This window comes from Octopus bimaculoides, chromosome 6, assembly GCF_046866305.1.
Source record: "Octopus bimaculoides isolate indiv1 chromosome 6, ASM4686630v1, whole genome shotgun sequence".
NCBI lineage: Eukaryota > Metazoa > Mollusca > Cephalopoda > Octopoda > Octopodidae > Octopus > Octopus bimaculoides.
Window position 1 is genome coordinate 58,766,579 of NC_142933.1, and position 26,489 is coordinate 58,793,067.

Genomic DNA, 26,489 nt, shown 5'->3' on the forward strand with positions numbered 1-26,489 from the left:
AAGCTTTTAGATCAGGTAATGAAAGTCACGGAGAGGGTCATAGCTCAACTGCTTAGGGAGCGAGTCAGCTTAGATGAGATGCAGTTTGGTTTTGTGCCTGGGAAAAGCACCACTGATGCTATATTTCTGGTAAGACAGCTTCAGGAGAAATACCTAGCCAAGGATAAACCTCTGTTCCTGGTTTTCGTTGATATGGAGAAAGCCTTTGACAGGGTCCCTCGATCTCTCATCTGGTGGTCAATGAGGAAACTAGGGATAGAATAATGGTTAGTGAGAGCTGTGCGAGCCATGTACAGAAACTCTGTCAGTAAGGTGAGGATTGGCAGAGAGTACAGTGAAGAATTCCGGGTGGAGGTAGGGGTCCACCAAGGTTCTGTCCTCAGCCCCCTCCTATTTATCATAGTTCTCCAGGCTATAACAGAGGAATTCAAGACAGGATGCCCCTGGGGGCTCCTCTATGCTGATGACCTTGCACTAATTGCTGAGTCACTATCCCAATTAGAGGAGAAGTTTCAGGTATGGAAGCAAGGACTAGAATCAAAGGGCCTTAGAGTCAACCTAGCTAAAACCAAAGTCCTCATAAGTAGGAAGGCAGACAAAACATAAACCCCTTCAGGTCGATGGCCCTGCTCGATCTGTAGAAAAGAAGTGGGAAGTAACTCTATAAGATGCACCCAGTGCAAGCTATGGACACATAAGAGGTGCAGCAATATCAAAGGAAGGTTAACTAGGAAGTTAGTTTTTGTTTGCAGCAGATGTTCTGGAGCTATAAATACTGGAAATGTGCAGAAAACAACTTCTGCCACATTCCAGGGAGAAAAACTAGAAGTGGTTGATAGCTTCCGCTATCTTGGTGACCAAATTAGCAGTGGGGGTGGGTGCGCCGAAAGCGTAGCTGCTAGAATTAGAATAGCCTGGGCAAAGTTCAGAGAGCTCTTACCTCTGCTGGCAACAAAGGGTCTCTCTCTCAGAGTAAAAGGCAGATTGTATGACGCATGTGTACGAACAGCCATGCTTCATGGCAGTGAAACACGGGCCGTGACTGCTGAGGACATGCGTAGGCTCGCAAGGAATGAAGCCAGTATGCTCCGATGGATGTGTAATGTCAGTGTGCATACTAGACAGAGTATCAGTACCTTGAGAGAAAAGTTGAACTTACGAAGCATCAGTTGTAGTGTGCAAGAGAGACGACTGCGCTGGTATGGTCATGTAGCGAGAATGGATGAGGATAGCTATGTGAAAAAGTGCCACACCTTAACAGTTGAGGGAACCTGTGGAAGAGGTAGGCCCAGGAAGACCTGGGATGAGGTGGTAAGGCACGACCTTCGAACATTGGGCCTCACCGAGGCGATGACTTCTGACCGAGACCTTTGGAAATATACTGTGCGCGAGAAGACCCGGCAAGCCAAGTGAGACCTAAATCTAAGGCCCAGCCAGCCCACTTATGCGTACCTTCCTTCCTTCATTGGACACTAAATTCCACTTGTGAAGACCTTGTGCGGGTGACACATGAGGGTTTTTTTTTTTCTTTTTTTCTTTTTCTTCGAGCGAGATCGTTGCCGGTGCCCCTGGACTGGCTCATGTCCGGGCGACACATATCTTTCGAGCGAGATCGTTGCCAGTGCCCCTGGACTGGCTCTTGTGCGAGTGACACATGAAATCTTTCGAGCGGGATCGATGCCAGTGCCCCTGGACTGGCTCATGTGCGGGCGACACATGAAATCTTTCGAGCGAGACCGTTGCCGGTGCCCCCGGACGGGCTCATGTGCGGGCGACACATGAAATCTTTCTAGCGGGATCGTTGCCAGTGCCCCTGGACTGGCTCATGTGCGGGCGACACATGATATCTTTCGTGCGAGATCGTTGCCAGTGCCCCTGGACTGGCTCTTGTGCCGGTGACACATGAGGTTTTTTGAGCGAGATCGCTGCCGGTGCCCCTGGACTGGCTCATGTGCGGGTGACACATGAAATCTTTCGAGCGGGATCGTTGCCAGTGCCCCTGGACTGGCTCTTGTGCGGGCGACACATGATATCTTTCGAGCGAGTTTGTTGCCAGTGTCCCTGGACTGGCCCTTGTGCGGGTGACACATGATATCTTTCGTGCAAGATCGTTGCCAGTGCCCCTGAAGTGGCTCTTGTGCGGGTGACACATGAGATTTTTTCGAGCGAGATCGCTGCCGGTGCCCCTGGACTTGCTCATGTGCGGGTGACACATGAAATGTTTCGAGCGGGATCGTTGCCAGTGCCCCTGGACTGGCTGATGTGCGGGTGACACATGAAATCTTTCGAGCGAGTTCGTTGCCAGTGCCCCTGGACTGGCTCTTGTGCGGGTGACACATGAAATGTTTCGAGCGGGATCGTTTGCCAGTGCCACCGGACTGGCTCATGTGCGGGCGACACATGAAATCTTTCGAGCGGGGTCGTTGCGAGTGCCTCTGGACTGGCTCTTGTGCGGGTGACACACGAGGCTTTTTCGAGCGTGATCGTTGCCGGTGCCCCTGGACTGGCTCATGTGCGGGCGACACATGAAATCTTTCGAGCGAGATCGTTGCCGGTGCCCCTGAGCCGGCTTGCGGGCGACACATGAAATCTTTCGAGCGGGATCGTTGCCAGTGCCCCTGGACTGGCTCATGTGCGGGCGACACATGAAGTCTTTCGAGCGGGATCGTTGCCGGTGCCCCTGGGCTGGCTCTTGTCCGGGTGACACATGAAGGTTTTCGAGCGGGATCGTTGCCAGTGCCCCTGGATTGGCTCATGTGCGGGCGACACATGAAATCTTCCGAGCGGGATCGTTGCCGGTGCCCCTGGGCTGGCTCCTGTGCGGGTGACACATGAGGTTTTTCGAGCGAGATCGTTGCCAGTGCCCCTGGACTGGCTCTTGTGCTGGTGACACATGAAATTTCTTCGAGCGTGATCGTTGCCGGTGTCCCTGAACTGGCTCTTGTGTGGGGTTCTGGGATTTTTCGAGCGGGATCGTTGCTGGTGCCCCTGGGCTGGCTCTTGTGCGGGTGACACATGTGGTTTCTTGAGCGAGATGAGCGTGGCCTTTGCCAGTACCGCCTGACTGGCCTTTGTAGGGTTTTCGAGCGAGATCGTTACCAGTGCCCCTGGACTGGCTCTTGTGTGGGGTTCTGGGATTTTTCGAGCGGGATCGTTGCTGGTGCCCCTGGGCTGGCTCTTGTGCGGGTGACACATGTGGTTTCTCGAGCGAGATGAGCGTGGCCTTTGCCAGTACCGCCTGACTGGCCTTCGTGCGGGTGACACGTAAAAGCACCCACTACACTCTCTGAGTGGTTGGCTTTAGGAAGGGCATCCAGCTGTAGAAACACTGCCAAATCAGATTGGAGCCTGGTGTAGCCATCTGGTTTCACTAGTCCTCAGTCAAATCGTCCAACCCATGCTAGCATGGAAAGCGGACGTTAAACGAGGACGACAATACGTACAGACATATATATATATATATATATATATATATATATATATATACCGCCTGACTGGCCTTTGTAGGGTTTTCGAGCGAGATCGTTGCCAGCGCCCCTGGACTGGCTCTTGTGCGGGTGGCACATAAAAGACACCATTTCGAGCGTGGCCGTTTTCGTGCGGGTGACACGTAAAAGCACCCACTACACTCTCTGAGTGGTTGGCTTTAGGAAGGGCATCCAGCTGTAGAAACACTGCCAAATCAGATTGGAGCCTGGTGTAGCCATCTGGTTTCACTAGTCCTCAGTCAAATCGTCCAACCCATGCTAGCATGGAAAGCGGACGTTAAACGACGACGACAATACGTACAGACATATATATATATATATATACCGCCTGACTGGCCTTTGTAGGGTTTTCGAGCGAGATCGTTGCCAGTGCCCCTGGACTGGCTCTTGTGCGGGTGGCACATAAAAGACACCATTTCGAGCGTGGCCGTTTTCGTGCGGGTGACACGTAAAAGCACCCACTACACTCTCTGAGTGGTTGGCGTTAGGAAGGGCATCCAGCTGTAGAAACTCTGCCAAATTAGATTGGAGCCTGGTGTGGCCATCCGGTTTCACCAGTCCTCAGTCAAATCGTCCAACCCATGCTAGCATGGAAGGCGGACGTTAAACGATGATGATGATGATTTACATTATTTACATTTGACGGTTATTTGACCTCATCTTATTTGTTGTTAACACAAATGTTTCGGATGATATAGCCTAACCTTCATCAGGTGTCTTGGGGAAATTTTGAACTTGGGTCCTCATTTCTAAGGTGTTTTTCGGTGTTATTACTATTATTATTAGTAGTAATAATAATAGTAATAACATCGAAAAATACCTTAGGAATGAGAACCCAGGTTCGAAATTTCCCCAAGACACCTGATGAAGGTTAGGCTATATCATCCGAAACGTTGTGTTAACAACAAACAAGATGAGAGCAAATATCCGTCGACTGCGGCCATGCTGGGGCACCGCCTTTAGTCGAGAAAATTGACCCCAAGACTTATTCTTTGTAAGCCTAGTACTTATTCTATCGGTCTCTTTTTGCCGAACTGCTAAGTTACGGGGACGTAAACACACCAGCATCGGTTGTCAAGCGATGGTGGGGGGGACAAACACAGACACACAAACACACATACATATATATATATATATATATATATATATATATATATACACGTATATACGACAGGCTCCTTTCAGTTTTTGTCTATCAAATTCACTCACAAGGCTTTGGTCGACCCGACGCTATAGTAGAAGACACTTGCCCAAGGTGCCACACAGTGGGACTGAACCTGGAACCATGTGGTTGATAAGCAAGTTACTTACCACACAGCCACTCTTGCGCCTGGGAAATTACTGTAGTGGATAATGTTTTCTTCTCAGAACCTAATTATTAATTATACTTTTTCTTCACCAAAATTAGTACAGCAGTCAAAATTGACAGTATCACTCCTCTCTCTCTCTCTCTCTCTCTCTCTCTCTCTCTCTCTCTCTCTCTCTCACACACACACACACACACACACACACACACACAGATGCACACACACACACACACGCACGCACACACACTTTAATCTTATTGGATTTATTTCCATTGGCTACTATTACTAATCAAAGTGTTATTTATTTTTCCACGGCTGTAAGTATCAAGTAATGCAGTTACCCATTGTTATTGATAACATGTATTTATTACAAGTATACAACTGAGGAATCTGTTTTAAGATTGTTTTAATTTAGTAAATATTTCTGTAGTACTCATTCTTTTTGAAATTTGTAAAAGTAAAATCATAATTATTGTGTCTATAATCAATATCTGACACAACACAAATTGAGCTTGTTTTTTCACTTGAATGAGACTAAAATTGACATGCTGATTTGAAAATCAGTCAGTTTTCTTCTATCATGTCAAGTTTTACTTTTACAAAGTACTCTCTGAATAAGTACAATTGTATTATTTGTCAGCTGCTCAGCTGCTTTAATTATTTTATTGATAATTATCAATAAAATGTTACTCCTCTCTGCTATAGGCATAAGGCCTGAAATTTTGGGGGAGGACTTAAGTCAATTACATTGACTCCAGTACTCAACTCAGAAAGGATAAAAAGCAAAGTCATTCTCAGTGGAATTTGAACTCAGAACGTAAGAACGGATGAAATGCCACTAGGCATTTTGCTTGTCACCTTTATCAATAAAATTATAATAAAATTGTAATTTGTGCTATTGCTGTTTGATATTCTTTTGTTTTTGTTGCTGTTTTTGTTTAAATCTTTTTCTTTTACTTTCTAGGAAGCAACGGCAGATATATGTACCTGAATGTAATGGAACATGCCTTAAACAGCATCTATATTTTGTTGAACATATTCATAACAGCCAAACCATTTCGTATTTATCATGTCTGGCAAGACATTATTGCTTTTCTCATCTACATAATATTTTCACTCATCTATTTCTTCAGTGGTGGAACAACAACAAAAAATACTCGAGTTATTTATTTCTTCACAGATTGGAATCATCCATCAGTTGCAATACCTTTCATTTTGCTCTTGTTATTTGTTGGCCTTCCATTAGTTCATACAATCTTGTTCTTTCTATACAAACTAAGACTTTACATTATTCACAGAATGAATACACAAGATGAAAATAATGATCCAAAGAGTAAATTGTCAGACTAGATAGCAATATCACAACGTGTGTGTGTGTGTGTGTGTGTGTGTGTGTGTGTGTGTGTGTGTGTGTGTGTGTGTGTGTATGTATACACACATTGTAAGTAGAACATAGAGGCTCAGTTAATAATAGAGGTTAAGGTATTATCAATACAGAGAACAGACACAAAACTTAGATAGATTATAGAGGCCACACACAGATAGACCAAGCCTCAACAGAAAACACAAATGGAACAATAACACCCACCATTACCACACCACACAACAGGACGACTAAAGACACAAGTGAGAACAAAAAGACACAGATGCAAACAGTATTGTACACACACAAAAGATAAACATGCACATACCTATGATGAAATATAAGAAATGAACATAAATAAGTAAACAAAAAATCTATATAAAAGGCACAGATACACACACAAATACACATACAATAACTTCACAAATGGCCGCACCATCAACAACATGAATAACAATAACAACAACCACGATGGCACAGGGTTGATTTTCAAGAGTAAAGTCACCAGAACGGAACTTCTAAAATCATCAACGTACCTAAAAAGATACAAGAACAATATCAAAATAAGGGTCAAGAGCAGCAGCAGCAATAGAAGAGAAAATGTAAGTGAGGGGAGAACCAGCATACTAAGTATTGGTACCACTAAGAACAACAACAATAATAGTAAAAACAACAAAAGGGCACAGATACAAACACTGTAGTGGGCAAGCCCATATACACACACACAAGTACACATGCAAAACATATTGACATGCATATGCAAACACACACACACAGATACAGACACAAAATATGTGCAGATAAGGATACACATCATAGAAAGACAGATTGGACTAGGTGGAACAGGAAGATACATAGGGATGGAAAGGGTCGCTGAAGAGGTCACAGGTATGTGATGAAAGATTTCAAGACATAAGATAAGAACAATTAATAAACGAGTAAAGAACGTTTGTGTGTGTGTGTGTGTGTGTGTGTGTGTACATAATTTAGAGAAAAAACCTCTATTAATTAATTCAATAAGGAAAAACATTATTCATACCATCTAGAAAAATAAATATACTATAAAAACCTTATTCTAAAAATCAATAAAGTACATAAAACAATAAATAGTAAATGGTATTAAATAGACTATGAGTGTTTCGTGGCTATATTTTCAAATAGTTGATAATAAAATCAATCTGATTTAAAATTAAATCAATCTAAAATTAATTCTACTTAAAAATATAGATCATCTTCAGGTCTAAAATGATAATGATAATAATAATAATAATAATAATAATAATAATAATAATAATAATAATAATAATAATAATAATAATAGTCAAGACGAAGAGTGCGATTTTAGATGTTTTATTCTTTGAACAATATTTCGACAGAACGTCTGTCTTTCTCAAGTTCAAACCAAAAGGTGATTGAAAATTCAAAATTTCAGAAACCAAACGTAAACTATGAACGAGAGTAATAATAATAATAATAATAATAATAATAATAATAATAATAATAATAATAATAGTAATAATAATAATAATAATAATAATAATAATAATAATAATAAAAATAATAATAAAATCAATGTACGCATCTTAACTTATAATAAATATCAAATAATATAGAAAAATACTTGTTTTTACAGTAAATAATCAAAAAACATTTAACAATATTATTTAAAATAAAACTGTAACTTATCTTATCGAAGAATATCTGTTAAGCTAAAATTTTAAACGTAATACATAGAACTTAGCATTTATAAGAAATATATCGCGTGAAAATATGGCGTAAATAAAAATTATAGAATGAATAGATAGAAATATGTATTTAGAAATATGTATTTAAGCTGTTAAAATGATTAAATGTATTTTAGCTGTGAGAATAAGAAAAAATTAACAGTAGTATAGCATTTACTGGAAAATTTTAAAGTCTAAATAATTTAAAACTAAGATACGTAAAATATATAATATACATAAATGAAGCTAAATTTCTATAATTTAATCTATTTTCATTAATTAATTCATTTATTTTATAAACGTCTTAGTTTAATCTTATTCTAAATATGTAGTATGTCCTATATAATCTCGTGCTAATTTATACACATTTTTACTACTACAAATTATAACTACAACAATTAGTAACATAAAATAGGGTTTATATATATATATATATATATATATATATATATACACAAATTAGCTAAAATTATTATATAAGTGATTTAACTTATGTCTGCATTTAATTTTTCGTTCATCTAGGGAATTAATTAATTTTTTATTATTAGTTAATAATATCTCCTTGAATTCATTAGTACATAAACAAAAATTACTACCTATTCGATAAGATTTTGCCTTACAAACTATCTCCCAATTTAAATTGTACTTAATATCTTTAGATTTTAGTTCCCATATATATTTACTAAGGCTAATAGAATTAATTAAATTTCTATTCTTAAAAGAATTCATATGTTGAGCCACCCTTAATTTAATTTTATTAGAAGTCGACCCTATGTAAATAGTATTTAAATTATAACCATTCCTATTATTATCATCAATCAAAGTCACTACAGATTTACATACTACATCCTCCAAATTACAGTTATTATTAAATTTACATTTAATTTTATCTCTACATGTACAATTAATTATATTCTGGTTTTTATTATTACTATTGGAATAATTATTTGATTTGTTTTTGTAAAACTTATTCAGCTTAAATTTATTAAAAGAAGAAATAATGTTACCAACATTATTAGTAGTAGAATAACCAATTCCCAAATTATTACTAGAAATGATGTTATATTTTTTTATTATCTCTAATGAATACCTCAATTATATTTAAAATCTCTTTAATAATGTTTGTTTTAACTTGAACTCCATAAGGAATAATTAACCAATTATTAACCATAATTACCTAAATAAAACTTATCATAATTCTTAATGTTAGGTTTATTATTATAAAAAATATAGGAATCATTTATATTATAATCTTTTATATTATAATTATATTTAGAATTATTAAAGAATTTAATATCATTATATCTCGCCTCCCGTGGGGCTTCATTATAATAAGGTGTGTGCTTTTGGAAATCTCAAAATTAGAAGAAAGCAACGATATTCTTTTACCTATATTATCTGTCAACGATTTCTTAATTGAGGGTGGATGATTACTATTAGCATTAATATATCTAAGGTTTTTATTAATTTTATGGAATGGTTGGGTTTTACCTGTTATTAAATTAAAATTAGCATCTAAATAATTAACATTATAGTTCTCATTATATATAGTAATACTTAATCTATTTCTTTTTAAAAAACTATATAGTTTCTTCTTATATAATTCTAGTGTTCTATTGGTGCAATATATATGTCAGGTCATTAAGAATGAAATGTCCAACTTTGAACTGAAAGATTATTTTACTTTATCTCAACAAAAAGCAATGCAGTTAATCAAAGTATACACCTAAATTATCAACACAGTTTTGCTATTTTATCGGTAGCTTATTTATGTCAGCAGCGAAGAATTCTGGAGAGCAAGAGGTGATGAAATAACAAAAGATGTTTTTGCATCTTCTTCAGATTTGAAGATTTTTCCTTGCAAAAAAATTGTCTAATGTCTGGAAAACGAGATAGCCAGTTGGTGCAAGGTCTGGCGAATATGGTAGATGACAGAGTACTTCCAAGTTCAGTTCCTGTAACTTGAGTAGCGTTCTTTGTGCAACATGTGGTCGAGCATTGTCTTGCAAGAGAATTGGTCTATCTCTATTGACCAATCTCGGTCGTTTAATTGCAAGTTCACTCATCATTTCATTCAGATGGTTGATGTATACATCCACTGTAACTGATCTATCTAGTCTCATGAAGCTGTAGTGGATGGTACCATTAGCTTTTCTTGGTGAATATTCTTTTTTGGATTGTGTTTTGGCACATCGTCTCTATCCAACCGCTGTGCAGAACGCTTGCTATTGTTGAAAAGAATCCATTTTTCATCACGCGTAACAATACGATGCAAAAAGGGTTCGCTTTTATGCTGTGACAACAAAGAACACCAAACCCACTTGTCCAGCTTCTTTACCTTGTTGATCCATTTCAGATGGTCCAATACAGTTGGAATCGAAACATCAAACCTTGCTGCTAACTCACGCGTAGTTTGAAATGTATCTGCTTCCACTGCAGTCTCCAGCTCATCATCATCCACCTTGGTCTCAGGTCTGCCACAGGGTTGATTTTCAAGAGTAAAGTTACCAGACCGGATCTTCCCAAATCATCGACGTACAGTGCACTCATTCGCCACATCTTCATCAAAAACCTCATTGATGTTTCGAGCTGTCTGGGATGCATTGGTTCCACGACGGAACTCATTCATAAACAGCACGAATTCATGATCTATCCATGGGTTTACAAAAATTAATTTACAAGAGAAAACTCCCAATATAATCAGATACCATGAATTGCATTTAGAAAAGTTGTAAAACAAAGAATTGTCAGGATAAAACATTAGAGCTAACGACTGTCAAACTTGGTGCATAAGAAAATGGGACATTTCATTCTTAATGATCTTATATATATATATAGGTATTAATATTTCTAAGTCTCTCTAAAGGAGACTACGGCAGCGGTACTGGAAATTAATAGTTATCGCCAAGCCAACATGGCAGTCCCAAAATTAGGACGAAAGCTGCCATGAATTAGCTCCAAGAAGCCATCGCCTCTAGCTAGCTATGTGACACACGAAACCTGTGTCCTTTATAACCTTCGAACAGGGGAAGTCAGCAGCTTCCCCTTGCTGGTTTGGCATCTGCAGACTAGACTAGTTTCAGGGTGTTGCCCCTTGTCAATGCAGAGCAGCCAAGCTCCAGCCAGGCGGCGCTACTGACTGTCTGTTCGAAGGTTATTTATCTAATTTCAGTGGAATCTATCCACTGGTTTTCAGAAATAGAGTTATTAATATTTCTAAGTCTCTCTAAAGGAGACTACGGCAGCGGTACTGGAATTAGATAAATAACCTTCGAACAGACAGTCAGTAGCGCCGCCTGGCTGGAGCTTGGCTGCTCTGCATTGACAAGGGGCAACACCCTGAAACTAGTCTAGTCTGCAGATGCCAAACCAGCAAGGGGAAGCTGCTGACCTCCCCTGTTCGAAGGTTATAAAGGACACAGGTTTCGTGTGTCACATAGCTAGCTAGAGGCGATGGCTTCTTGGAGCTAATTCACGGCAGCTTTCGTCCTAATTTTGGGACTGCCATGTTGGCTTGGCGATAACTATTAATATATATATATATATATATATATATATATATATATATATATATATATATATATATATATATATATATATATAAAAGAGGTGAGGACCGAAATTCTTCAAAGGGATGTCAAACATCCAAGTCCGCCGGTACAGTCCAAGTAAAGAATATTTATAAAGATATATATTCAGCATTTGCAAAAACAATAAATGAAGTATAAGGAAAGGAAAAATTGTAGGTCTAGACGAACTTTAATTCATAATCCAAGTTAGTACAGAACCAATTATACATTCTACAAATTGTTTCAGAGACTAATTAATTCGAGAGACAAAAACGAAAAACTCTTCATGAAATAAAAATTAGATTCTTTGTCAGGGATTATATACTGATATGAATAACTACGATCAACAAAAATATACAAAGACCTTTCATAGCACAGACGGGAACAAACAAATAATAATCCTGATGAAGAATCTAATTTTTATTTCACGAAGAGTTTTTGTTTTTGGAATTAATTAGATTCCGAAACAATTTATAGAATGTATATTGGTTCTGTACGAACCAGGATTATGAATTAAAGTTCGTCTACACCTACAATTTTTCCTTATATACTTCATATATATATATATATATATATATATATATATATATATATATATATATATCGATACACACACACATATATATACATATACATCATACACACAACACATACACACACACACACACACACACATATACACGCACACATATTTTCAAAATGGAGGCGAACCCTTTTCTTCTATGTAATTGGCTTGAAAAATTGGTAAAACACTAGGATATTTTCCTACTTTTCATAACAAATAAAGAAATTATATCTACCAATACGGTGTTGAGCACTCATTTCATCGTTTGATATTTATGTGTGTATATATATATATAATGCCTCTCCCAAGGTTTAATTGTATTTCTTTCAACACACGTATCCACATCAAGAATCTTGCACACGAAATACACATACGAAATATATATATATATATATATATATATATATATATATATATATATATATATATATATATATATATATATATATATATTCCAATATGTGACTGCGTGTGCATCGTTGGCGATTTTCTTTCTCTGTCTTCCCTTCTTTGGACTTTTCCTATGTTTCTGACGAAGAGCTCCGCTCGAAACGTGAAATCCTCTTTCTTTTCTTTCCTTTCCTGGGCGTCTAATAACACTGTACTTATTCCACGTCCTCGCGTTGTTGTTTTTTTTTGTGTTTTTTCTTGCTTGTTCCTGTTTGAATTGACTATATATATATATATATATATATATATATATATATAAGCAATGTTAATTCTCTAAATGAAGTATTAACAGTAACTGCACGATAAAGTGTAGTATATTGCCACTTAAGTGTGGCTGACCCCTAGGGGTGGATGTTACTGTTGCTTTTAGCCCCAGGAGGACATCTCCTCCAGCTGGCTTATCGACACACGACTGTGTCCTGTTTGCCAAGGGAGTTATCCCTCTCACCGCGACCAGCAGCACGAACGTATCCGGATTTCAGGGTTATTTCCCTTCGTCGGCGTTCGACAGCTGATGACCTTGGTGAGAGAGACAAATCTGGCAAATCTTATATCTTCTTTTCCAGTGACATTCTTCACTGATATTGAAAAGGTGAAAACAAGCAATGTTAATTCTCTAAATGAAGTATTAACAGTAACTGCACGATAAAGTGTAGTATATTGCCACTTAAGTGTGGCTGACCCCTAGGGGTGGATGTTACTGTTGCTTTTAGCCCCAGGAGGACATCTCCTCCAGCTGGCTTATCGACACACGACTGTGTCCTGTTTGCCAAGGGAGTTATCCCTCTCACCGCGACCAGCAGCACGAACGTATCCGGATTTCAGGGTTATTTCCCTTCGTCGGCGTTCGACAGCTGATGACCTTGGTGAGAGAGACAAATCTGGCAAATCTTATATCTTCTTTTCCAGTGACATTCTTCACTGATATTGAAAAGGTGAAAACAAGCAATGTTAATTCTCTAAATGAAGTATTAACAGTAACTGCACGATAAAGTGTAGTATATTGCCACTTAAGTGTGGCTGACCCCTAGGGGTGGATGTTACTGTTGCTTTTAGCCCCAGGAGGACATCTCCTCCAGCTGGCTTATCGACACACGACTGTGTCCTGTTTGCCAAGGGAGTTATCCCTCTCACCGCGACCAGCAGCACGAACGTATCCGGATTTCAGGGTTATTTCCCTTCGTCGGCGTTCGACAGCTGATGACCTTGGTGAGAGAGACAAATCTGGCAAATCTTATATCTTCTTTTCCAGTGACATTCTTCACTGATATTGAAAAGGTGAAAACAAGCAATGTTAATTCTCTAAATGAAGTATTAACAGTAACTGCACGATAAAGTGTAGTATATTGCCACTTAAGTGTGGCTGACCCCTAGGGGTGGATGTTACTGTTGCTTTTAGCCCCAGGATAAGCCAGCTGGAGGAGATGTCCTCCTGGGGCTAAAAGCAACAGTAACATCCACCCCTAGGGGTCAGCCACACTTAAGTGGCAATATACTACACTTTATCGTGCAGTTACTGTTAATACTTCATTTAGAGAATTAACATTGCTTGTTTTCACCTTTTCAATATCAGTGAAGAATGTCACTGGAAAAGAAGATATAAGATTTGCCAGATTTGTCTCTCTCACCAAGGTCATCAGCTGTCGAACGCCGACGAAGGGAAATAACCCTGAAATCCGGATACGTTCGTGCTGCTGGTCGCGGTGAGAGGGATAACTCCCTTGGCAAACAGGACACAGTCGTGTGTCGATAAGCCAGCTGGAGGAGATGTCCTCCTGGGGCTAAAAGCAACAGTAACATCCACCCCTAGGGGTCAGCCACACTTAAGTGGCAATATACTACACTTTATCGTGCAGTTACTGTTAATACTTCATTTAGAGAATTAACATTGCTTGTTTTCACCTTTTCAATATCAGTGAAGAATGTCACTGGAAAAGAAGATATAAGATTTGCCAGATTTGTCTCTCTCACCAAGGTCATCAGCTGTCGAACGCCGACGAAGGGAAATAACCCTGAAATCCAGATACGTTCGTGCTGCTGGTCGCGGTGAGAGGGATAACTCCCTTGGCAAACAGGACACAGTCGTGTGTCGATAAGCCAGCTGGAGGAGATGTCCTCCTGGGGCTAAAAGCAACAGTAACATCCACCCCTAGGGGTCAGCCACACTTAAGTGGCAATATACTACACTATGTATATATATATATATATATATATATATATATAAACAGAGTTAGTATTTATAGTAACCGACTAAGGGATAAAAATATCCGTATATACTATCGGGATCCGTTACCTGTATTATCCCCGGGTAATGGTGTGCAGGCACATCATATACGTATAGTACAGATAACAACAGGATAAACAAGAGTTTATCAGGAACAAATGCAAATAATTAGAAAATGGAGAAAACCACAGATTAACCAACACATCAATTGGACCACATTTATAGCTTATTTTTCAATACAAAGCATGACTTATTTTGTTATGTCATGTGGAGGTAGAAAAGGACTTCACTTGAACACATGGCAACATGGGCTAGAATGAATTTTAAGCCCAAAATATTTAGGAGTATTGTGATCAGAAGGGGCAAAGTAACCAACAAAATCAAGCTACAAGTGCAAGGTGAAACCATTTCATCAATAGAGGAAAATCCGATTAAATACTTTGGAAAGATGTTTGACAAATCGCTCTCAGACGGAAGCAAGCAGAGGTGTGGCTGAGGAAGATTGAAAGATTAGGGCTTCTAAGAAAATAGAGGGCATGCCTGTACCAACACAGGTTGCTTGTTATTGACGCTATGTGAGATTCCAATGACAAGCATGGAAATGGTGGAGAGGAAGGTAAATAAATACTTCCAAAGATGGCTGGATGTTCCCCCAAGTTTCACTTCAGTAGGTTTGTACATAAAATCTGGACGGCTACAACTTCTGTCATCTGTAGTGGAGGAATTTAAAGTAGCAAAGTACAGGGACTCAAAGGAGGAGTTTGTCAGACATGCAGGTATCCCAACAGGGTCTGGGCGAAAGTGGGTGGCTAGTACCACAGTCACTCAGGTTGAAGGCATGCTGTAGCAACATGCAGAGGCGGCCAGGGTGTCGGTTCCTTCCATTTCCAACAATGGAAGAAGGCAGACGTCAAGAGGAGAGGGCCATGATTCAAGCAGAAGTGCAGTACCAGGAGGAATAAAGAAAATCAAGAGCTGTGGAGCTGGTATCTCAGGGTACCTGAACTAAATGAGGCCTTCCTCAGAGGGTGGTCACATGGTCTGACCTGCGGAGACTGGAACCTTTCCACATCTCCTTCCTGCTGCGGGAAGTGTATGACACACTCCTGGTGCCAACAAACCTAGACAGATGGGCTTTGAGGGAAGACCAGCTGTGTATACTTTGTGGAGAAAGGGAAACACTGTTGTCAGGATGCAGAATAGCACTTTCTCAAGCGGTGCCATGATAGGATGCTTGCAATATTTTCTCACACCCTGGAGCTGGAAAGGCTCAAGAAACGTCATTACCAAGGAAAAAAACAGCATCAGTTAAGTTTGTGAAAGAGGAAGAAAGGCCAGTAAAGTCAGCAAAAATGACAAAGCTTGCTGCATGGATCCCAATCATGAGATATGAAGGTGGGCCTAGGGGAGAGACTACAATTTTCCCAGGTCGTTCATACAATTCTGAGGTCAGATGTAGTTTTGTGGTCTGAAAAGACCAAGAAAATGATCTTAATTGAGCTGACAGTCCCGTGGAAATAGGGGTATGATGAGGCCCATGAACAGAAGCGTGCCAAATATGAGAGCCTACTGCAGGATTGTAGGGAGAAGGAATGGCAGGTATGGCTTTTCCCAGTTGAAGCTGGCTGTAGGGGGTTCCCTGCTCAGTCGGCATGGAGGAAGCATACAAACATTGGAATGAGAGCGCGGAGTGGGAGAGGCTTTGGAGCAAGAGAGAGGAGTTAAGCTGGAAGCTAGAAGAAGATGAAGAACAGTGATTTGGCCACCTCTGCTGATCCACCAACGACAGATTGTTACGGTTCAGGGTCAAAACACCCAATGAACATTGAATACCGTCTGATGCCATCACTTCTTCCTGGTCAAAGCTCCATTGACTTTGGTGAATGGAAAAACACCTCCTAGGTGTTATTAACACACACACACACACACACACACACACACATACACACACACATACACACACACACACGCACGCACACACATGTATATACAATAACATAGATGGGTTCAGGTTCACTACAGCTGTTTCAGATGTGTTCTTTATTGATGAACATCATGAAAAATCCGTTTTCTTCAGGTGAATAAAGTAAGTTTATATTAATGAACTTGTTAGAGGGACCAAAATAAAGAGGGAAGTAGGAGAAGAAGTCGAAAGGGAGAAATGAAGAGAAAAGAAGGGAGTAGAAGAAAAAAGGAAAACATAGAAAACGAACTTTTTTCGAACAACGAAAAAAAAACCCAGAGAAACGAGACAGGCAACATAAAGAACATTCCCTTCATCAGTTGTCCCTGTTTCATCTACTCTGCGTTTCGAAGGTAAGGACAATACGCGACTTCGTTGAGATAGTCCTTCCCGCAAAGTAAATTAAATAAAATTTGGGATTTTTGCGGAGGGTGAAAGCGGTAACAAGAACAAAGCAATAACAATATAGGAACAAAGCTGCTGCTGCTACAGCCGCCACCATCACCACCACCACCACTACTACTACTACTACTACTACTACTACTACTACTACTACTACTACTGCTGCTGCTGCTGCTGCTGCTACTACTACTACTACTACTACTACTACTACTACTACTACTACTACTACTACTACTACTACTATTATTATCATCATCATCTCTAATATACAGCCTTTTGCAGGAGATGTATTTAATGCATCTGCTGTTCACTTCACGTAAACTAAATTGGTACTTTCTTGTTTTTTTGGTTTTTTTTAAGTCTCGAGAACTTTGTTGGGACTCCTTGCATTACCAAGTAATACTGTTTTCTGGATATGATTTATTTTCATTTTTGTTCCTATCATTGCCAATTAATTTTTTTCTTGTTTTGCTCCCTGTACCTAGGGTACCAAGAATTATTGAAACAATATGCACATTTTTCATTGAGCACAGTTTTTCGATTTCTCTCTTCAGAGCTTCATATCACGTCAGTTTTATCCTTCTTTTTCAATGATTCTGCTGTCTCCGAGCAAGTGATGTCTATGACCAGCTATGAGTTTTCTTCCTTATCTACCAGTACAATATTGGGTTTCCGACATTCGATTCTATAATCATGAAGTACCAAAGGATCTTTACACTATGGTTTTCTACCACAACCTTTAGCCCATGCTCATATCATTTTCCTGGCCTTTCTAATTCAAATTATTACAGTTTCCAGTAGACCATTCTCGCAACATTGTCAGTCGTTTTCTTATACCCGCTCTGGGCCAATTTGTAGCATTCACTTAAAATATGTCACACACTCTCTCTCTCTCTCTCTCTCTCTCTCTCTCTCTCTCTCTCTCTCTCTTCCCGTTACACCACACATTCTGCATTTGTCTGATTCTGATGATTGGTCAATTTTAAGCACTCTGTTTAAGGTTTCATGTCACTCTTTTGTAATTACTAAAAAATTAGTGTCCTTTGGTGTCTCCTTCAAGAACTGTCTGTGCATTTGCTTATCTTTGCAACAGCTTTTTTTGTAATTTATGTTGTCCTCACTGCTTTGCGTATAAAATACACCTGCCTTCTTTACTTGTACATGTCATGCTTCATTTTCATTCTTTATATAAGCAGCAATATTGTCTTCTTCTGTCTGAATACAGTCCTCACAACTTATCAATCCCCGCACCCCCTTCTTTCTTGTAAGATATAGCTTGTCAACATCACTTTTTGAGTGGAACGCACTGTGCAGGGTCTGTAGTTTTTCTTATCCAAGGATTGTATTCCTGTCTGCTATTATATCACTCTTGCTGCATATATCAAGAGAGCAACTGCCCATGAATTTAATGCTTGGAACTTATTTATCCCGTTCAGTTTAGTTTTCCAAATCAATTTCAGCCTTCTATAATATTCCTGAGAGAATTTTTTCATTAGGCTTTCCTTAAATTCGATTACTTTCAACATTCCCAGATACCTGTATTCATTCTCTTCATTAACTCGCCCGTTTGTCAATTTTACATCATCCACTTGTAGGACTTTATCTCTCTTCAGAATCAATACTCCTCATTTGTGTTCAGTCCAACTTCCTCTTAGAACTCTTGCTCCTACGCTTTTCTACCTTTCTGCAATGATCTGTGAATTTCTCTCAGAACAGCCAAGAGAGGATATCAGATATAGTTTTGGTGGATAACTCTTCAATCAGGAGAAAGTTAATCACTTTACAAGTGATTAACCTTGCAAAGTTAATCACTTTCCATACCTATGCATACCTTGGAACACACGTTCTCCACCAAATGCAATTCTGAGCCAGATGTGGAACGAAGAATCGGATTAGCTTACTCAACTTTCGGTAAACTGGCAAAACGTGTATCCGAAACAAAGACCTTACTTCGAAGACGAAGATTATGGTCTACCAAGCTGTTGTTATATCCACCTTCCTATACGGTTGTGAAACTTTGATTCTGTTTCGACGCAACATAAAAAACTCAAACACTTTTATAAACTGAAACTTCGCTGTTTGAACATCAAATGGTTTGACTATGTCTCCAATAACTCCGTGAAGGAAAGAGCGAATAGTCAGAGCATCGAATACCTACCCATCGTCTTCGATGAGCTGGTCATATCATCAGGATGAATGACGAACGACTTCCTCGTTAAATCCTCTTCAGCGAACTGGCAACCGAGAAAAGACAAAGAGGAGCCCTCTTAGACGTTACTAAGATCAGCTAAAATGAACTCCGATGCAGACTAGTTTCGACTCTCTGGGTATTAAGACTATCGTAACCAACCGTCCCGACTACCGACAAAACATAAACAATAACGTAATATTGTTTGAAAGAGAAAGAATTAAAAAGAGGACAGGCAACAGCACGTCCATCACCAACATTCATATGCGGCCAATATAAAGAAGGGTGCCCGGCCCTTCAAGTACTTCACATGACACTACGCAGCAAATGTCTGATTCTGGTGACACATTTGTTATTTTGACTTTAATAACACACCGATCAATGTATGTGGGAAGAAATGGATCTTCATGTTTGCACTGGGGCGTTGAATGTTTGTGAGACAATTCTTCTGTGAGGAATCTGACTTGTACAGAACCATATTGCCCTTAAGGCATTTTCTCACTTAGATGCATAGCACATTAAACACCTGTCTATTCTTAACAGAAGCACATCGCTAAACAATAACCCTGGCAGTTTTTTTTTCGCATCAATTCTGAAAGGACAGCAAATCCGGTCTTTCTGACTGGTCTATTGGGGAACTTTTCTGCACCGATCAGGTTTTTGTGTTTATCTTCCAAGGAAACTTGCTCTTGTTACCCCTACAAATGAGTTGTCATTGTTGACACTGTTGTTGATGGAGGATGCTTTTGTTGTTACCGATGTTCTTCTTGTTGGTGATGTTTCCCCGAAGCCAAAGTGATGCTTGTGATAGTGAATAAAGTGATAAGCTGGCAATTGCGATGGTGGTGTTGATCATCTTAGACGGACTGGTTGGAAGAAATTAATCCATATTGTAACCGTTGTTGTTGCTGCATTTATTATTTTTCTCATTTTCCGAGTTGTTGTTGTTTGTGGTGGTCTTGTCAGTTTACTCATCTGCCGACACCATAGGTTAACAATCTGCCTTGTATAACACTCTTCTCCACTCTCATCATTCACGTAACTCTCCTCATTAATGATTGGTTCTGTCTCGACATTGTTACTGAAACCATGATAAACATTTTTGCGCTGAGGAAAAATTAATATCGGTAAGTCCTCCAACAAATAGGGGCACTTTAAACAAAAAGCAACTCGCCAGCAGAAAAAGAATCCCTTTTTCTCCACACCGGCATAAGCTAAATACAAGGCACAGCTATTTTTTGCAGAAATACGGTAGATTTTACGCAAAATTTCCGCAGCCGATATCAAATGGAGCTTGCCCGACTGACGGCCATAATAGGAAGTTTACGTTTATAAATTATTATTAGTACGTTTTGTTTGTTTAATTTTTTTACTTGAGTTAATAGATTTTCGATTTCCTAGGGAAATCGATCGTTGATCGTACGTTTATTAGCTGCGACTTTTAGATTTGGCCTGTATAGTATGAGAATCTAAATTATTTACTTCCTTAAATAAAAGTAACCCGCCAAGCATTTCGCCTGGTGTAGTAACAATTCTGCCAATTCACCACCTTCAGTATTTAAATAAGTGAAGTAGAGATAATGATGTAGTATATGTATATATATATATATATATATGTGGAACAAGGATGTAGACGGGGCTATTAGACAAAAGAAACAGGCTTGGAAGGACTGGAAGAACGGTGGTAGCAGGGAATTGTACCAATCTGCCAGAAGGGAAGCTAGGCGACCGGTTTATTTAGCCAGAGGGGAAGCAGATAACAAAAGATTTGCCAATGTTCTGCGCCGTGAGGACCAAAGACTCGAGGTATTTCGTGTTGCAAGACAGTGTAGGAGAGAGAATAGTGATGTTGTAGGAGAGAAATGTGTTCGCATGGATGATGGTACGCTTGCACTAAATGAGGCTGCAAAGTAAGAGGTCTGGAGATGCCACTACGATAGATTGCTTAATAAAGAGAATGAATGGGAGAAAGAGAGCCTGCCGTATGTCGACCCAACAGAGGGACCAGCTATCCGAGTTGACAGTACCAGGGTAGATAAAGCAATTAAGAGTATGAAGACAGGGAAAGCCCCCGGTCCATCAAGAATCACTGCAGAGATGCTCAAAATATCTGGCAGTGTTGGCTACAGCCTAGTCACCCGTATTACGAACTAGGTGATACACGAAGGAGTCATACCCAATGACTGGTGCAGCAGCACCATAGTAAACTGCTACAAAGGTAAAGGTGACGCTTTAGACACTAATAATTACAGAGGTATCAAGCTGTTAGATCAGGTTATGAAAGTTACGGAGAGGGTCATAGCCCAACTAATTAGGGAGCAAATCAATTTAGATGAGATGCAGTTTGGGTTCGTGCCAGGTAAAAGCACCACTGATGCCATATTTCTAGTGAGACAGCTGCAGGAGAAATATCTAGCCAAGGATAAACCTCTGTACCTGGCCTTCGTTGACATGGAGAAAGCCTTTGACAGGGTCCCCCGATCCCTTATCTGGTGGTCAATGAGGAAACTTGGGATAGAAGAATGGTCAGTGAGAGCTGTGCGAGCCATGTACAGAGATGCTGTCAGTAAGGTGAAAGTTGGAAATGAGTACAGTAATGAATTCCGGGTAGAGGTAGGGGTCCACCAAGGTTCCGTCCTCAGCCCCCTCCTATTTATCATAGTCCTCCAGGCGATCACAGAGGAATTCAAGACAGGTTGCCCCTGGGAGCTCCTCTATGCTGATGACCTTGCACTAATTGCGCAGTCACTATCAGAACTAGAGGAGAAGTTTCAGGTGTGGAAGCAAGGACTAGAATCGAAGGGCCTTAGAGTCAACCTAGCAAAAACCAAAATCCTAATAAGTAGGAAGGTAGATAAAACACAAACCCTTTCAGGTAGATGGCCCTGCTCAGTATGCAGTAAAGGAGTAGGTAGTAACTCTATAAGATGTATCCGGTGCAAGCTATGGACACATAAGAGGTGCAGCAATATCAAAGGCAGATTAACTACAAAGTTAGTTTTTGTATGTGGCAGATGTTCAGGTGCAATAAACACTGTAAACAAACAGGAAACAACTTCTATCTCATTTCAGGGAGAAAAACTAGAGGTAGTTGATAGCTTCCGCTATCTGGGTGACCAAGTTAGTAGTGGGGGTGGGTGCGCTGAAAGTGTAACCGCTAGAATAAGAATAGCTTGGGCCAAGTTTAGAGAGCTCTTACCCCTGCTGGCGACAAAGGGACTCTCACTCAGGGTAAAAGGCAGACTGTATGACGCATGTGTACGAACAGCCATGCTACATGGCAGTGAAACATGGGCTGTGACTGCTGAGGACATGCGTAAGCTCGCAAGGAATGAAGCCAGTATGCTCCGCTGGATGTGTAATGTAAATGTGCATACCCGTCTGAGTGTAAGTATCTTGAGAGAGAAGCTGAACATAAGAAGCGTCAGTAGTGGTGTGCAAGAGAGACGATTGCGCTGGTTTGGACATGTGGTGAGAATGAATGAGGATAGCTGCGTGAAAAAGTGCCACTCCCTAACAGTTGAGGGAACCCGTGGAAGAGGTAGGCCAAGGAAGACCTGGGCTGAGGTGGTGAGGCAAGACCTTCGAACATTGGGCCTCACCGAGGCGATGACTACTGACCGAGACCTTTGGAAATGTGCTGTGCGTGAGAAGACCCGGCAAGCCAAGTGAGATCGTTGCCAGTGCCCCTGGACTGGCTCTTGTGCGGGTGGCACATAAGATGTACCATCCTGAGCGTGACCGTTGCCAGTACCGCCTGACTGGCCTTGTAGGGTTTTCGAGCGAGATCGTTGCCAGTGCCCCTAGACTGGCTCATGTGCGGGTGGCACATAAAAGACACCATTTCGAGCGTGGCCGTTTTCGTGCGGGTGACACGTAAAAGCACCCACTACACTCTCTGAGTGGTTGGCGTTAGGAAGGGCATCCAGCTGTAGAAACTCTGCCAAATTAGATTGGAGCCTGGTGTAGCCATCCGGTTGCACCAGTCCTCAGTCAAATCGTCCAACCCATGCTAGCATGGAAAGCGGACGTTAAACGATGATGATGATGATGATGATATATATATATATGTCATTGTGGCGAAAGTCATTGGAACCCCTGTGGGATTGGAAGAATGAACTAGCCGAACTCTTACAGAGAGTGGCGTACAGGTTGAAACGACAAAAGGTAGTAGGAATCGTTGAGAGTTCGTGGAAGGCGTAGAAAGTCGTTGAGATCGTTGAGAGTCGGTATTTACTGAGGTATCGTGTTTAGTGGAGTAATTTGAAGTACGTCGTGTGAAGACAGTTGTATCTATCTCCGCTTCGTGAAATCTGTATATCCAACATATAGAAGGATATAAAAGTGGCGACTAACTTATTCGAAGCTTACGTCGGACGGTAACATTTTCTTTTGATACAAATCAAAAAAATTAGTTCAGATAGCCTCTGTGGTGCAGTTGCAACAGCAACAACAGTTACAGCAGCAATTACAACAACAATACCAACAGTTGCTGGAATTAATGTTGAAATCCAAAAATACTTCAGATTCGTTCTCACCAGACGGCGTAGCAAACGCAATTTCAGAATTTAACCCTTGAAGAGAAAGTATTACTTTTTCTGCATATTTCCGAAAATATACAGAAATCTTCAAAGAGGAATGCAAAAATTGGACAGACAATTTGAAAGGTACTAATACTTTTAAGAAAATTATCCTCTGCGAAACACAAAAAATATCATAACTACATTCTGCAAAAAAAAAAGAAAAAAAAAAAACAATTGAATAGTTCCCTGTTCAATACTCGCTGGGAGTGTCTGAATTTATTAAAAAGGAAATGATAAAGATTTCGTCACCTATACCGGAGTCGTCAGCAGAGAACGCGAAAAATTCAAACTAAAAGAATTAACCACGGACGTGTCCAAATGTCTAATTTTTGTTCAAGGGTTAACTGCAAGCGAAGATGCAGAGATACGTGCCCGGATATTGACAAAATTAGAACAGGAGCAGAATTTGACTCTGCAGGCAGTGGCAGAGGAATGTCAGAGAATTATTAATCTACGACATGAGGCAAATAAAATTGAAGAAAAGGACTTCTCTCACATTCTTGCGTGTCGACCTGTAACGGATAAGAAAAAACAAAGATCAAGACCCAATCCATGCTATGGGTGCGAAGGTCTACATTTTAAAAATAACTGTCCGTTTAAAAATTTTAAATATTTCAACTGTCAAAAAATCGAACGTAAAAGCTCACCTGGCAGAGTTTTAAAAAAGGTTGAACGAAAAAAATTCTGGAAAGGTTTTCTCAACAGAAAGTCTAGGCGATGCTCAAAAAAGAAAGATGGTGTACATAAAAATTAATAATGTGAACGTGAAGTTACTGCTAGATACAGGCAGAGACATTACAATCATTAATGCTGAAAAATAGGAAAGCCTGCATTAATGGAAACTTTAAAAAATTGCAAAAGGGGTCTCAGGAAAAAAAATTACATTTTTGGGGCGGAATAACTGAGGTTACATTTCGGAGTGAAACCTTGAAAGCAAAAGTTTTTGTGTTAAATAATGCAACAAATTTATTCGGTGCTGACTGGATTGAATTGTTTGATTTATGGGACCGCCCCATAAATCTGTTCTGTGAAAATATAAATGGTTTTTTTTCCTCCAGTAAAAACAAGTCGTCAGATGAATTGAAACAAAAAGTAAAAAATATTTTTCCTGAAGTTCTGTCCGATAAATTAGGTCTGTGTAACAAGACAAAGGCGTGTTTGCAAATGAAAGAAAACGTATAAATAAAGAAACCAGTATTTAAACTAATAGCACCCTTTGCAGCAATAAAGTAAGTCAATGAACTGAAGAGACTAGAAAAAAATTGAAGTTATTTAGAATATTCTAAATGGGCAGCACCAACTGTGTATGTTAAGAAAAAGAATAGAAAAATCAGAGTGTGCGCTGATCTTTCCACTGGTTTAAACGAATGTCTTAAAACGGTCTACTATGCGCTACCTACTCCAGAGGATATTTTTGCGAAATTAAACAGTGAAAAGATATTTTCTAAATTGGCTTTCTCTGACGCGTACCTACAAATTAGAGTAGACGATGAATGCTCGAAATACCTTAAAGTTAACATACATAAAGGATTGCATAAATACAACAGTAAACTATTTGGTTTAAAAGTCGCACCAGCGGTTTTTCAACAGATTATGGATGCAATGTTAGCGGACTGTAAATTCGAAATTCAGGGATCAACACGTCGAGCACGTAAATTATGTATTTGAAAAAATTAAGGATTACGGCTTTACCTTGAGTGAAGAAAAATGTGAATTATTCTTGGCGGAAATAAGATATTTAGGACAAATCATTGAGAGAAATGGATGACGACCGTCGAGGGCAGACGCAATTAAAAATATGCCTCCTCCGACAAATTTAGCGATCTTACAAGCATTTTAGGACTGGCAAATTATTACCAAAATTACATCCTAAATATGCATAAGGTTAGGGCGCCACTGAATAATTTACTGGAAAAAGATATGAAATGGAGAAAGATATGAAAATTGCCAAAAGGTGTTTGACAAAATTAAAAAATATTAATATCTGATTTGTAGTTAGATCACTTCGATCCTGCAGCGGAGATTGTTGTAGCTTCAGACGCTTCTGAGTACGGTATAAGAGCAGTAATACTACATAAATATAAAGATGGTGACATGACAGTGGTGGTTCATGTCTCACGTTCTCTGATATTAGCAGAGAAATATTATAACCAAATCGAAAAAGAAGCTCTATCGATTGCTTTTGCCGTGAAAAAATTTCACAGATTTTTGCACGGTAGGTATTATCGATATTTGGGTCGAAAAAAGGAATTTCTACCTGTACTGCTAATAGGTTACAACGCTGGGCTACGATATTATAAATCTACGATTTTAAGATGGAGTATATACCATCCAAGAAATTAGGCCACGCGGATTATCTATCAAGACTGATTTCAAAACACGCGGAACCATTTGAAGATACTGTGATTGCCGCTTTGCGAGCGGAAAATTAAATTAAAAATCTTTTGTGTAACGGCATTCGTGGATTGCCAGTTACGTTACCAGGCATAAAATCAAAATCGGAGAACGATAAATTCATTATAAAAATGAAAGAAACACTGAAGGCTAAATAAAATAAAAATATGCGCAACACAAATGCGAACCATTTCTCACTGTGCAATAATGTGTTGATGTATGTACAAAGAGTCGCAGTACCAGCCGCACTACAAAAGCATCTATTAAAG

The 26,489-nt window shown here is 39.7% G+C and overlaps 1 protein-coding gene across 2 annotated transcripts in view; it reads left to right on the plus strand.

The window, feature by feature from the left end:
* LOC106871664 (protein rolling stone) overlaps positions 1-6,836 on the plus strand; it is an 85,632-nt gene extending 78,796 nt beyond the window's left edge. For both annotated transcript variants that reach the window (XM_089353957.1, XM_014918251.3), the window contains exon 5: positions 5,760-6,836. In XM_089353957.1, coding sequence (XP_089210083.1) covers positions 5,760-6,145 — 386 coding nt within the window. In that variant the 3' untranslated portion in view covers positions 6,146-6,836. The remainder of the gene's footprint in view (positions 1-5,759) is intronic.
* The last annotated feature ends 19,653 nt before the right edge of the window (positions 6,837-26,489 follow it).